We start from the raw sequence: 13,970 nt of genomic DNA, 5'->3' as shown, positions 1-13,970 counted from the left end.
GCCGCTATGCATTGGCAGTGGAGTGAATGAATGGTGGGGTGGAGGGGGTCGGTAACCTGTTAACCACATGAGTGAGATACTGGCAAGACTCTAACCGCTGTGTTACCATAGTCCAACATAAGTCATTGTCTTCAGGAAAAGAATAAAGGGGAATAAAAGCAGAGATGAAAACAAAAAGTGTGATTTTTGTACTGGGAATATGGGAGATGATTCAAAAACCAGTGAGGGTCTCGGCAGAATGTCCGACTCGCTGGGGGATGTCATCCAGTACCAGGCTGACCTTGATGATGTTCTGCGGGACGTGTCCCGCTCTCAGATGAGAATGGCTGAGGCGCTGCAGAGCTTGTCCGAGTCACAGGTGGGCATTACCAAGGCGCTGCAGAGCATGTCCCAGTCACTGAGGAGCATTGTCGACACAATGGTGCAGACTATGCATGGCCACGGTTGGCAGAGCCAGATGATGCTGGAGCAGCTGGGCTTGAACCAGCTGCCCCTCTGTCCCAAGGTGAACCCAGGGCCCTATGGGCACCTATCGGAAGGTGGGAGTGCTGGGTGCCAACCCGGACCCATCTCATGGCATGGCGAAGGTGGCCACCAGCTCCCCGCCTTGTACCCCTCTGATGAGACTGCATCTCAAGGTCAGCACATAGGCCAGGGCGGCACGGCTGTGCATGTGCTGGCAGGTGCGCCGGGGCCCTCCGCCCTCAGAGCCCCCAGACAATGCCTGCCAGGGGCATCGAAGGCATGGGATGAGGTAAGCAGCTGGCTGCCGCCACCTCTGATATCCATCCTGGGGACACACCTAGATGTAGTGGTAGAGCTAGGCGGGCCAAGCACGTTGAGGATTTCAGGACACCAGGGGAAGGTGGAGGGGGGCGGCACCATCAGCAGAGTGGGGAATTGTAAAACACATTAAACACCTTTGTGCACAACCATTATCATGCCTCTGTCACTTTCTTCCGTAACGCGGAATCCTCCAAATCCTTAGTTCATCTCTCCAGGCAAAACCCCCCTCTCCTTGGCACCCACCCACCCTCTGGCGGTGGACATGCCCCCGGAGCTGTGTCCCATCACCTGGGTGTTCGGATGTTGGCTGCTGTGTGTGTGGTGTTGCCTCCAGCAGTGTTCAAGCACAGTGTCTAGACATCAAGATGTGATTGGGATGGTTGGCAATAATTCCCACATGCTACATGGCCCACCCACCCATGGGGCAGCACGGTAGCATTATGGTTAGCACAATTGCTTCACAGCTCCAGGGTCCCAGGTTCGATTCCGGCTTGGGTCACTGTCTGTGCGGAGTCTGCACATTGTCCCCGTGTGTGCGTGGGTTTCCTCCGGGTGCTCTGGTTTCCTCCCACAGTCCAAAGATGTGCAGGTTAGGTGGATTGGCCATGCTAAATTGCCCTTAGTGTCCAAATTGCCCTTAGTGTTGGGTGGGGTTACTGGGTTATGGGGATAGGGTGGAGGTGTGGACCTTGGGTAGGGTGCTCTTTCCAAGAGCCGGTGCAGACTCGATGGGCTGAATGGCCTCCTTCTGCACTGTAAATTCTATGTGAATGCACTTGGGATGTGTAAGTGCTCACTTAACCACGATTGCCAATTCCCTATTAGCAATAGCCTTCAGACGCATTGCTAGAGGCCTTGGCGTTCTGTGAGGGTTGTGGGTGGTTGGTGGGGCAGGTGGACAGGGACAAAGGCTGCTCCCGGAACAGGTAAACAATCCAGGGGTTGGTATGATGGTGCCGCGAGCGGTTGCCCGCCGGTTGCCCACCAGCGCCCCCCCCCCACCTTCCTATGGAGGTCCACCCCTGTGGAGGATCCCCCACCCCCCAGCCGAGGGTCCCCAACACCCCTCCGAACACTGGGGTTGCAAGTCCAACACCCCTCCCCCCGGGCTCTTTCTGTGTGAGCAAAGATGGCTACTTTCCTCCTCGGCTCCCCACAGAAGCCCTTCCGCCAGGTTCACATTTTTCAAAAGGAGTACAAATCGGAGTCAGCGTGACCACTTGCCGAGGAGGCCCATGAATGACAGGAAGCCGTTGGATATGGGGTGACTCTGGTTAATTGTATGGAAATTGGGCTTAAGTGGTGATAATTGGATTCTTGCCACGCGACGGGAGTGGGCCAGTGGTATCGCAAACTGTTTGGCGCCTGGTGCGGTTCTTGTTTTTGGCCTCTCCTGCTATTCACCGGCATCGTTTCACTTGAGCGAGGGCGCAACGAGGCTGGAAGATCGCAACCTATGATGTTAAAACAGCCAGGGAGGTGTTAAATAGGAAAGGATAAAAATATTTATGCCTCCAAAGGTGTTGTGGTACATGCAGGCAAATGCCACAAATCTGAGACTGTAGCATACAACTATAATTTAATCACACAGTGGTTAACAAACATAGTCTAGACAGTGAAGTAGTCGGGTTCTTCAAAAAGTGCAATTTGAGAGTCCGACTGATCAAACAACAGGTAGGAATATTACGATCTGCACCATCTCACTGCACCTAGGCTGTCAGGACTGTCATGTACAGCGACTCTGATTATAACTGTGCTCCCAAGAGAAAGAATTCAGGTAATGGCATCAGTGTCAAAGCTTTGACACAAAGAGTCATCCAGACTTGAAACGTTAGCTCCTTTTTCTCTCCACAGATGCGGTCAGACCTCCGATTGTCCAGTATTTTCTGTTTTTGTTTAAGATTCCAGCCTCCGCAGTAATTTGCTTTTATTATTATTATGACATCAGTGTCCTTGCTACGGATAAGCAGAACAGGGGAAACAGGGAATTCAGTCTCTCGGGAAATTAACAAAAATGATATGTCTCTAAGTAAAATGTATCGGAATGAACAGCCAGTTTTCAGCTGGAGATGTGATCAATTATTTTTAATGATCTCATGGGGTTTCCCGGAGGTGGAGCGCACATAACGGAAAGCCTGTTGACAGCGGCAGGGCCAGAAGATCCAGTCACCGACCAATGGTGGGACGCTTCCGCCATAGCGAAACACGCCGCAGGGGCGCGCGGATAATCCCACCCCAGGATTTTGACCTAGAGACGTGAAGGAGCAATGATTTGGTTCCAAGTGGGAGATGGTGAGTGGCTTGGAGGGGAATTTGCAGGCGGCTGTATTCCCATGCATTTCCTGCACTTGCCCTTCCAGATGGTGGTGCTCACAGGTTTGGAAGGTGCTATCGAAGGATCCTTGGCAAACTGCTGCCAAGCATTTTGTACATGGTACATATTGTTGCCACTGTGCGTTGGTAGTGGAGGGAATGAATATTTAAGGCTGTGGGGGAGCTGGGTTTGACAATCAAGTGGGTTGCTTTGTCCTGGATGGTAATAATCTTTATTATTGTCACAAGTAGGCTTATATTAATCCTGCAATGAAGTTACTGTGAAAATCTCCTAGTCGCCACATTCCAGCGTCTGTTCGGGTACCCAGAGGGAGAATTCAGAATGTCCAAATTACCTAATAGCATGTCTTTTGGGACATGCAGGAAACCCACGCAGACATGGGGAGAACGTGCAGACTCCGCACAGACAGTAACCCAAGCCGGGAATCGAACCTGGGACCCTGGCGCTGTGAAGCACTGGGTTTCTTAAGTGTTGTCGGAGCTGCACTCATCCAGGGAAGTGGAGAGCACTCCATCATAGTCCTGACTCATGCCTTGTAGATGGCAGACAGGCTTTGGCGAGTTGTACTGGCTGATAAGAGGTGGGCAATAGGAGAAGGGGGACAGAGTTTTCAGAAATGCAGCAAAGAGATTATTTCAACCCAATATGTTATAAACATCGTCCATACAAAGAAAAAATTAAATTGCACTGTATAATTGGCTTGTTTGGCGAAAGAACTTGCTTGCAGTGAAATGATGACAGCTGCTTGATGACGTGTGAAATGTTTTACGAGATGTTTTGCACATTTCGGCAAATGCATGGTTAGTGAATTTTCAAACCTGCTTCAAATATTAATCTTCCCTTCTAAATGTGATCTCAAAAGAATGTTTGCTTTTACGTATTTACATCAGAATTTGTGAAACCAATTCAAAAGAAAATGAATGATGGGTAAACGCCTTCAATTATTTAACCATTTTCTCCCAGGCATCAAAGGCCATGGGGTGCCTGGCTAGTTCCCAGGCCTCTGCTAATTTCAGGCACCAGCAAGTGCATCAGAAAAGCTCAGAATGGGCCCTCCCTCTGGGTTTTCTATGCTAGATGTTTAAACGTAATTCACATTCAATGGAAGGCTATAAAGTTGTCAGCTCCTGGCTGCTTATTGCTTGCGATATTTACTAAACCAGGCACTAAAATGCTCGGATCCTAGCAAAAGTTTTTTTTTACTGTAATAACTGATTTTTCCACCCCCACCCCTCCCAGAGTTAAGAAGGAGCTTACACTGAGGCACACACAATATTCAAATATACAAACAGAACTTTAAAAAGAATCACTGTATAATCTTGTTGTGTGCAATAATTCCACACACGGTACAAATTGAAACATTGGAATCTGGCTGTGCAGGATTATGTCAAAGAAATGCTTTGTCCCCAGAACCCATTCACATTTTACACACATAATCGATACCTAAATAAAGAACAAGCACAGGATAATAATCTGTTGGGTTTAAGGGCTGGAAACTGGGTATTAAATACGACTGCTACGTTATGTCAAGAACTGTAAGTGAATCTGCCAACACAAATCTCACCCTTAGGGCATGTTGGAGGGTGCGGGGATGGGGGAGGTGCATATTTTCGCTGGGCATTGGGCATTAGCAACATGGCACAGATAATGAAAATCCATCTCCGATCACTGTCCCGTGAGATCATCATTATGTTTATTTTAGAGTGGGCCTTACAAGGTCGTCAGAAATAGCAGAGGGAACCTTCCCCCTTGCCTTAATCCTGATACCCTGGATCTCCTCAAGTACATTCCTGTCCCTGCCTCGTCCAACATGTTCCATGGCCCCAACCTGCTTCCTTGGTGTGCCACTGTAATTGTTCAAATAGGTGCCATCGCCATACCTTTCAGAGGGAAGATATCACCATACTGTTAACTTAGGTCTCTTAGGTATGATTTCCCAACTGGGGGGCACGAAACCGAGGTCTGGGCTGGTTCTCGGTGCCGAGGGGTATTGGGGGAGAGGTGGGGAGTGGAATAGTCACTCATTCTGATTATCACGCGAGACTCCCCTTAATTGGCATGGCGACAGACTTTCCAATTAAGGACAGCAGGCTCTAGCACCTGGAGGACGTGTTGGAGGCCTCCCAGCTTGAAAGGAGCAAGAGGCTGCGAGGAAGGTAAATAAGAGAGGGCGTGTTTCAAAATGGGGGTGCCCTCCCACCAAATTTGTCAAATCTAAATTTTAAAGAATGGCCTTGTGCAAACCCAGGAGGCCCTTGTGGGTGCATAAATGTGAGTTTATTGTAGACATTGAAAATGGTCATAATGGTGAAAATGAAAATCGCTTATTGTCACAAGTAGGCTTCAAATGAAGTTACTGTGAAAAGTCCCTTGTCGCCACATTCCTGCGCCTGTTCGGGGAGACTGGTACGGGAATTGAACCGTGCTGCTGGCCTGCCTTGGTCTGCTTTAAAAGCCAGCTCTTTAGCCCTGTGCTAAAGAGTTAGCATGGTGGTGTACATACAATCAGTCCCTGTCGGGACTACCAGGATGGTGGTCCCTGTTCAGGTCGGCTTGTACATAGTCCGGTAACGAGCCGCAGCTGGGTGGGCCTCTGACCACTAATGGGGAAGCTCATAATCCACGGGTCACACGGGTAGATCGATTAGGGTATTCCTATGGGCCTCGTGAGAGTTACTACAGGCCTTAACAGCTGGGATACCACAGGGGCCAGGTTCAGGGCAGATGGGGGTGAGGGATAATGGGAGGGTTAGGCACCCCAAGCCTGAGGCTGAAGCAGGCGAAGGGCCTGTGTGCTCTGCCTGGAGCTGTGATCCCATCCGTCTCCAGGCACCTAACTGGCCCCTGCCACCTGCAAGAACCTGGAGGCCAAGTAAAGAATCCCACCTGGCCTCCTTCAATTGGCTTCAGTGGACTCTCAATGAACTGTGTTGGTTATCTGCTGTGTGCTAGCGGTCATTTCCTATTGTTTCCCCAGGTCGCCTCCCCAAAAGTGACCGAGAGGCAGGATGGAGCGAGGGAACTGTCATGCTGGGCTATTTTTAGTTCCCACCTGCCTACAATCCCGGCCCCAGCGGGTTTGAACTTGCAGAGGGATGATTTGAAAATGCCCAAATCTATTTTGCTGTTGTACCTTCACACCTAAATGCGGATACTCAAGGTGACAACATAGGTGCAATCTAGTGTCCAAAAGCATATGACATTGTCTGCAGGATGGCATATGACTTATAGAGCAACAAGTATATATCCAGGATTGTACAGGGGTTTTCTTTGTCTCACTCAAGGGGTGAGGAAGGTGGCCATCTTAGGTGCGCCTAGGATCCAGGAGTTTGGGTAGGAACATTGAATCAATGGCACCAATGGCTGACTTGAAGGGGAGGGGCGATGATAAACTTCCAACAAGGTTGATGACCTGGAACATGCAGGGCTGGGGTGAGCCTGTGAAGAGGGCAAGGGTTTTTTTCCCATTTGAAAGGTTTGGGGGCCGATGTGGTTCCTGCAGGAAACTCACCTGTGGGTGCGGGACCAGGTCAGGTTGCGGAAGGCTGGGGCGAGCCTGGTCTTTCACTCAGGGTTCGATAGTAGGGCAAGGGGGGTGGTGATTTTGATCAGCAGGAAGGTTCGTTTTCAGGCGGGGAGGGGAAATGATGGTGTTGGTGAATGTTTATGGCCCGAATTGGGGCGATGTTAAGTTTATGAAACAGATGTTGGGTGCCATTTTATTTTGGAGGGGGATTTTAGTTGCGTTCTGGACTCAAAGTTGGATTGCTCTGGGCCGAGATCACCGTCCCTTTTGGGGAAGGCGCTGGTCGCATTCATGGAGAAGACAGGTGAGCTGGATCCATGGCAGTGGTAAATCCGGATGGTAAGGAGATTTTGTTTTTTTCGACAGTGCACAAGATATATTTAAAGATTGACTTGTTTGTTCTGGATAAGACCCCGTTCCCCAGTGTACAAAATACGGAGTATTCGGCGGTGGCTCTTTCAGACCACAAGCCGCATTGGGTGGATTTGAAGCTGGAGGCAGGTCAGGCACAGCGCATGGATTGGAGGTTGTATGTGGGACTGCTGGCAGACATTGGGTTTCTAGGGCTTTAAAGGACAATGTAGAATGGAATGTGAATGGGATGGTCTTGCCCTCTACATCGTGAGAGGCGTTAAAGGCGGTGGTCAGGGAGGAGATAACCCTGCACAAGGCACATATAGATATGGATGCAGGACAGGAGTTGCAGGGGCTGGTGGATGGGATCCTGGATGTGGATAGGGAGTATGCGAATGACCCCATGCCAGAGCTTTGGGCACGTAGGAAGTAGCTGCAAATGCAGTTTGACCTGCTGTCCACAGGCCGGGTGGTGTGCCAGCTAGGACGTGCAAAGCAGGTGGTGTATGAGATTAGGGAGAAAGCTAGCCGTCTTTTTGCTCATCGGTTAAGGCGGCAAGAAGTGGCCAGAGAGATCGTGCAGGCGCGGGAGCCGGGGGATGGGTTGTAGTCCGTCCCAGAGAAGGTTAGTGGAGTGTTTCCGCCTTCTGTGAGCGGTGTTATAAGTCGGAGCCACCAGAGGATGAGCAGAGGATGGCAGACCTCTTAGAGAGTTTGGAGTTCCGCCAGGTGGGGGAGGAACTGTGGGGGCAATTGGAAGCACCAGTTGGGTTGGAGGAGGATACAGCCTTAGGGAAGATACAGACGGGGAAGGCGCCGGGGACGGATGGGTTATCGGTAGAATTCTATAAGTTCGCAGATCAATTGGCCTCATTGATACTGGGGATGTTTAAAGATTCATTGGCATGCGATTCCCTCCCGGAGATGTTGGGGCAAGCGTCCATTTCCCGCCTTCTGAAGAGCGATAAGGACCCTACAGAGTGTGTGTCATACCGGCCGATTTCTCTGCTCAATATTGATGCAAAACCTTTGGTGTTAGTTTTGGAGCCCTGTCCTCTGGAGGTTGTGGGGGAAGATCAGACAGGCTTTGTGAAGGGTAGGAATCGAGCGTCCAACGTGAGGCGGTTATTCAACGTAGTTCTCATGCAGTCAGTGGGACCGGAAGTGGAGATAATTGTATCGTTGATGCGGAAAAGGCATTTGATGGGGTTGAGTGGAGCTAACCGTTTCTAGAGAGGTTTGGGATCGATCCTGGGTTTGTTTCGTGGGTGCGGCTGCTACATGAGATATCGGCTGCTAGTGTGCGGACTAACGCTATGTGTTCGGGGTCCTTTAGGCTGTATAGGGGGGGCGAGACAGGGTTGTTCTATGTCTCCATTGTTGCTCGCGTTGCCGATCGAGCCATTGACAATTGCCTTGAGGACCTCGGACAAGTGAAGGTGGATTTTGGTGGGGGTGGGGGAGTGGAGCACAGGATGTCTTTGAATGCTGACGATCTTTTGCTGTATGTAAGGGTCGTGGGGACAGGGATGGTGGATGTTAAAGAGATTCGGCTCCTTTTTGGGGTAGAAACTAAACGTTGAGAAGAGTGGGGACCAGGAAGTCACTTGGGTGCGGATGGAGTCAGAGTCATGCAAGGGGTCGTGCTGGAGGCATTGGTGATGGCATCTCAGCCGTTTGCCCCAGCAAAATATTCTTTGAATCCAGTGATCATCTCCATGTTAAAGATATGATGGTGGCTCCGCCACTATTTTAAGCTGTGGGTAATATCAAGGTAGGCCCCTGTCTGTAGGAACCATCTGTTCGAACCAGCAAAATTGGATACTACATTAGGGAAGTGGAAAGGCAAGGGGTTGGAGAGGGTGAGGGACTTATATTTGGAGAATCAGTTTGCTAGTTGGGAGGAGCTGAAGGAGAAAGCAGGACTTGGGAGGGTGGGGTGGATATGTTCAGGTACGTGATTCGGTTCAGCGGGCTTTTTCGAAGTTTCCGAAGGCGCCGCTATCCGCTTTGCTAGATGACCAGGTGGGGGGAGGAGCTGGGACCCATTTTTGAGGAGGAGGAGTGGAGTGAGTCCCTCCGAAGGGTGAACGCGATGTAATCCTGCACGAGGTTGAGTTTAACACAGCTCAGGGCTCACCTTACCAAGGCCAGAATGAGTCGATTTTTTCCGGGGGTTGAGGATAGGTGTGAGCGATGCTCGTGGAGGCCTGCAAACCATTATAACGCGTTCTGGTGCTGGCCCCAGTTGGAGCGTTTTTCGGGGTTTTTGTTTGACACCATATCGGCAATCCTGAACGTGGATCTGGGGCCCTGTCCATAAGTATCGATATTTGGGGTGTCGGACCAGCTGGAATTGAGGGTGGGTGTGGGGGAAATTGCTTTGGCTTTCGCCTCATTACTGGTTTGGCAGCGGGTTCTGTTGAGTTGGAGGCAAGCGTCACCACCCCGTGCCGCATGGTGCTGGCTAATTTGGTGACGTTTTTGTACCTTGAGAAGGTCAAGTTCACTATGAGGGGGTCAATCGACGGGTTCTATTGTAGATGGCGGGTGTTCATATTGCACTTTTAGGATCTGGTTGCTGTTAGCTGTTAGTTGCGGAGAGAGGGGATGGGTGTTCTAGGTTTTCTTTGGAGGGGGTAGTTATAGGTGTTGATAGCAGGTTGCCATTTTGGGTGTTGATACATGCTGTTTTGTTTCAATTTGTATAAAATGTTAAAAGTTCAATAAAAATATTTTCAACAAAAATACATTTGATTTAATACTTCACTGATAACGTGCTGTTGCATAAATAGAGACATTTAACTCAGTTTTAATTTTACTCATTACCACTGCTGAACATGCAATATTTGGGGCTGGTTTAGCACAGGGCTAAAGAGCTGGCTTTGAAAGCAGACCAAGGCAAGCCAGCAGCACGGTTCAATTCCCGTACCAGCCTCCCCGAACAGGTGCCGGAATGTGGCAACTAGGGGCTTTTCACAGTAACTTCATTTGAAGCCTACTTGTGACAATAAGCGATTTTCATTTCATTTTTCATATTTTGAGTCAATCAGTAAAATTTGATTTCCTCCTGAATTTGTGAAAACAGTCAAAATATTTTCACTGTTTTCTCATCAAAAACCGAATCTGGAGATTTGCATATTGTACCCAGGACAACAGCACCATGTTGAGGTCACTGATATATCTAGACCTATCAGGAACAGGAATGCAGGCTGTTGAATTTAGTTTTCATTTTAAGAGTCCCAGAATGATCTTTGGATACTGCTGCGAGGAGTATATTATTTATACAGGAGGAAATGTCAGTCTTTCATACCTAGCTAACTGCGGAGCAAAGACTGCAGTCCAGAGACATTATTGTTGTACTGATAGCTCCCTGAAGACTTAAGCAATCAATCAAAGGTTGAATCAGGTCACGCACTTAATGATTGTTTCACTAGCTGCAAAATTGCAACCATTCCCCTATGCATTATCATCAGTCGACAGTTGTCGAGGCTCATAGTACTGTCCCCAATCCTTCTTTGTCATGATGGTTTGGCATTTCTGAAGTCAATGGCCTGGGCCTTGCAGTTGCACTTTGGACTGTCTGCGGTTGCCTTCTCATTGACTTTAGATACTTGCGGGTTGTGGACACGGTTGCTAATTCAAGGATCGGCTCATCTGCCTCTTGATGGCATTTCTTCCGTTGAGGATTCCAATCCCCTCCTCCATCTGGCACTTATCTGCCTGAAGCCGTCAACACTTTCTGGAGGTGATGAGTCACTTAACTGCCACTTAGCACCGCCATTCAGTGGTGGTGCTGTCGACTGTCAGGAGAGTGCAGGTCTTAACTGCTGCAAACAATCTCCAAAAACGTTTGTCATCCCACCTCCATAGAGATAGGAAAGTGACAACGATAAACATAGGGGCTATCTACCCCTATTGGGAACAGAGTCCCATGACGCGCGCAATTAGCCGTGTGTTTCCCAGCGCTCGGAGCGCTGAATAACACCACACAATCGAACAGCCATTAAGGTATATTGGGGGCCTCAGCGGGGAACGCACGGCCAAGTCTGCACTTAGTCCCGTTTTCTCGGAGGACTTCTGCTCGCCGGAACTCCTCAGTGCAGGATGAGATTGGGACGCCATTTTTAGAAGGGTCACCTGGCAACATCCGGCTGTGTTGCGCTGCCTTTCAGGCGTAACGTGACTGTTAGATCTCGCCCACAGATTTCTAATTTTTACCACTTTTGAAAAGAAAATGGGCAAGGGTTAAAAAGAATCTAAGCTATTTAATATTATATGGGAGAAGATCAGTGAATTATTTAGCTTGGCTCTCATTTTTAAAATCACTTTCTTGTCCTCTTACATTAAAACCAGGTTCAAAATGACTTTTATTTTTAAACATCAATATGCTCCTAATTTTAAGGTCAATTTTCCCCGCCACTGATTTTCTTCATTTTTCATTTACACCAAAAATAAAACTTGGAACATGTTGCCTTGAGATTAGTTGGTTAAACTGGCAATAAAAATTGAATTGAGGAAGTCTCATCAAAATGGTTTGGGTACCTGAGATGTTGTTAGGTCCTCCAGTCTACTGATTCGCTGTAACACAGACTGCATGTTCTCCTGTAGGTGATGAAGAACTCTCACAATCTTATCATTGAGGTTAATTACACTCTTTCCTCGGTGGCCCCTTCTCTCACTGGTCTCTGTGTCGCTGCTGGGATGGTTTCCACGTCCCCATGAATTTCCACCTTGAACCTGCTGTCGGCCTGTCGTGGTGAAGAAACACCTTTGAACAAACTTGTATATGGCACCGATGAAAACAAAGGACAAATGAGACACAGAGTTATAGGACGCAAGTATAAAATTAACAAACTGGATCAGAGAATTTCCATTCTTCTTCCCTACTCAGCAGTAGAACAAAATTCTCGCAAAATAGGTCCAACAGCCGTGAGAAATTTCCTTCAAAAGGAGATCTGGTGCAAAATTAGGATGAGATACAGATGTTCAGATCGTACTTGGCCCCAGGAAGGGAAGATGGTGGTCTATAGTTAATGTCACTGGACTAAGAATCTAGAGGCACAGGCTCATGCTCTGGATTCAGGGTTCAAAATCCCATCACGGCAGCTGGTGCAATTTAAATTCAATTCATAAAATCTGGATTTGAACGCTCGCCTCTCAATGACCATTTATCACCAATTGTCAAAGAAAAAACCCCATCTGGTTCATGTCCTTTTGGGAAGGGAAATCTGCCATCCATACTTGGTCAAGGTGGAAATTCATGGGGACGTGGAAACCATCCCAGCAGGTACCCAAACCATTTTGATTACATGCAACTCCAGGCCCAAGGTAATGGGGTTGACACTTAGTTGCTGTTTGAAATGGCTGAGGAAGGCACTCAGTTCATGGGCAATTAGGGATGGGCAATAAATGCTGATCGTGCCAGTGACCTGCAAACCATTAAAGAATGCTGCCAACATGGAAAAATCATCAGTGAAAGTAGTTGCCAGGGTTAAATGACAAAGGTATAGATGTAAAGAAATATTCTGGTGCTTTCCACCCCACTATCTGTGGCAGTCAAAAGGCAATTTTGCATATTGTGTGGAGGAGACATATGTAGAACTGGTTGCAAATGATTTGCAGAAGGAGCAAGTAGGGGGCCAACCAAACAATTGTCTCACATTCTGATGCTCGTATAACTATAGTAAGGCGGCTGCAGCAGTGTAGTGGTTATGATATTGAACTCACAATCCAATGTTTAGAGTTCAAATTCCATCATGACAAACTATGAGAGTAAACTATAAAGTGGTCTGGCACCATAATCTGGTCATAAAAGCCCAACTGGTTCACTGGCACGCTTTAGAAAGCAATCTAGCCATTTCTACTTGAGGTATGTATGGCTCCAGTTCCACACTATATCGTTGATTGTTAATGCCCTCTGAAGTAAGCCAACAAGCCATTCAGTGCATTGTACAGGTTTGGCCAATTATGTGTTACCTTGCCACCGTTGTCCATATTGTTATTTTAATAATTTTTATTGTCACAAGTAGGCTTACATTTAAAACTGCAATGGAGGTACTGTGAAAGCCCCTAGTCGCCACATTCCGGCACCTGTTCAGGTACACAGAGGGAGAACTCAGAATGTCCAAATTACCTAATAGCACATCTTTCGGGACTTGTGGGAGGAAACCGGAGCACCCGGAGGAAACCCACGCAGTCACGGGAGGAACGTGCAGACTCCGCACAGACAGTGACCCATGCCAGGAATCGGAACCTGGGGCCCTGGTGCTGTGAAGCCATAGTGCTAACCACCATGCTACCACACTGCCCACGAGGGCAGGTATAACAAAAATGTACCTCCAGTGAGATCGGAGTTGACTAGGTCAACTTGTACCTTAACCTGCCATTCACAACTCCTTCTATAATTCTATTCCATCTTCTCGTCTTCTTAAACTGGGCTCTTCACACTTATACGCAGACTATCAGCTCAACCACGGGCTACTGTTCACCATTTCGCTGCAACCACCATGCAGGAAATCCTTCATTTATTGACAGTGCTGCTCCCAACCTGAAGGTTTTTTCAAAACTTAAACCCTCTATTTTACACTTCTGAATATTTTTATGTGTGCAATGAACCTGCCATTTTTAAGTGTTGCTCTCAGCAACTGGTCTCAACTTCTGATGGGTCAGTTGGAGTGCCAGATATAGCTCGCAAAGTGATAACGTCCCAACACAAAAGCTAAATCCTGCAGGTATTGGACATCTGAAAACAAATCAGAAAATGCTGGAAATACTCAGCAAATCGTGCAGCACCTGCGGGGGGAAACAAGAGAGGTTACGGATACAGGTGCTGCCTGAGCTGCCGAGTATTTCCAGCATTTTCCATATTTATTATAGTAGCCATGTTATTGGATTAGAAAACTAGATTAATAACCTGGAGGCATGATTCAAATCCTACCATGGTTTTAATTGGCTTGTTGATTTTTA

The 13,970-nt window shown here is 48.1% G+C and overlaps 1 protein-coding gene across 4 annotated transcripts in view; it reads right to left on the bottom strand.

Moving 5' to 3' along the window:
* Positions 1–13,970, bottom strand: part of LOC140398483 (acyl-CoA-binding domain-containing protein 5-like) — a 166,557-nt gene that overhangs the window by 48,756 nt on the left and 103,831 nt on the right. For 3 of the 4 annotated variants that reach the window (XM_072487220.1, XM_072487221.1, XM_072487222.1), the window contains one exon: positions 11,547–11,752. The exons of the other annotated variant lie outside the window; for it this stretch is intronic. In XM_072487220.1, the coding sequence (XP_072343321.1) occupies positions 11,547–11,752 (206 nt within the window). The remainder of the gene's footprint in view (positions 1–11,546; positions 11,753–13,970) is intronic. 4 annotated transcript variants of the gene reach the window in all.

The sequence above is a fragment of the Scyliorhinus torazame genome, chromosome 21 (assembly GCF_047496885.1).
Source record: "Scyliorhinus torazame isolate Kashiwa2021f chromosome 21, sScyTor2.1, whole genome shotgun sequence".
NCBI classification, from domain to species: Eukaryota; Metazoa; Chordata; class Chondrichthyes; order Carcharhiniformes; family Scyliorhinidae; genus Scyliorhinus; species Scyliorhinus torazame.
This window is presented reverse-complemented; position numbering and strand designations above follow the sequence as displayed.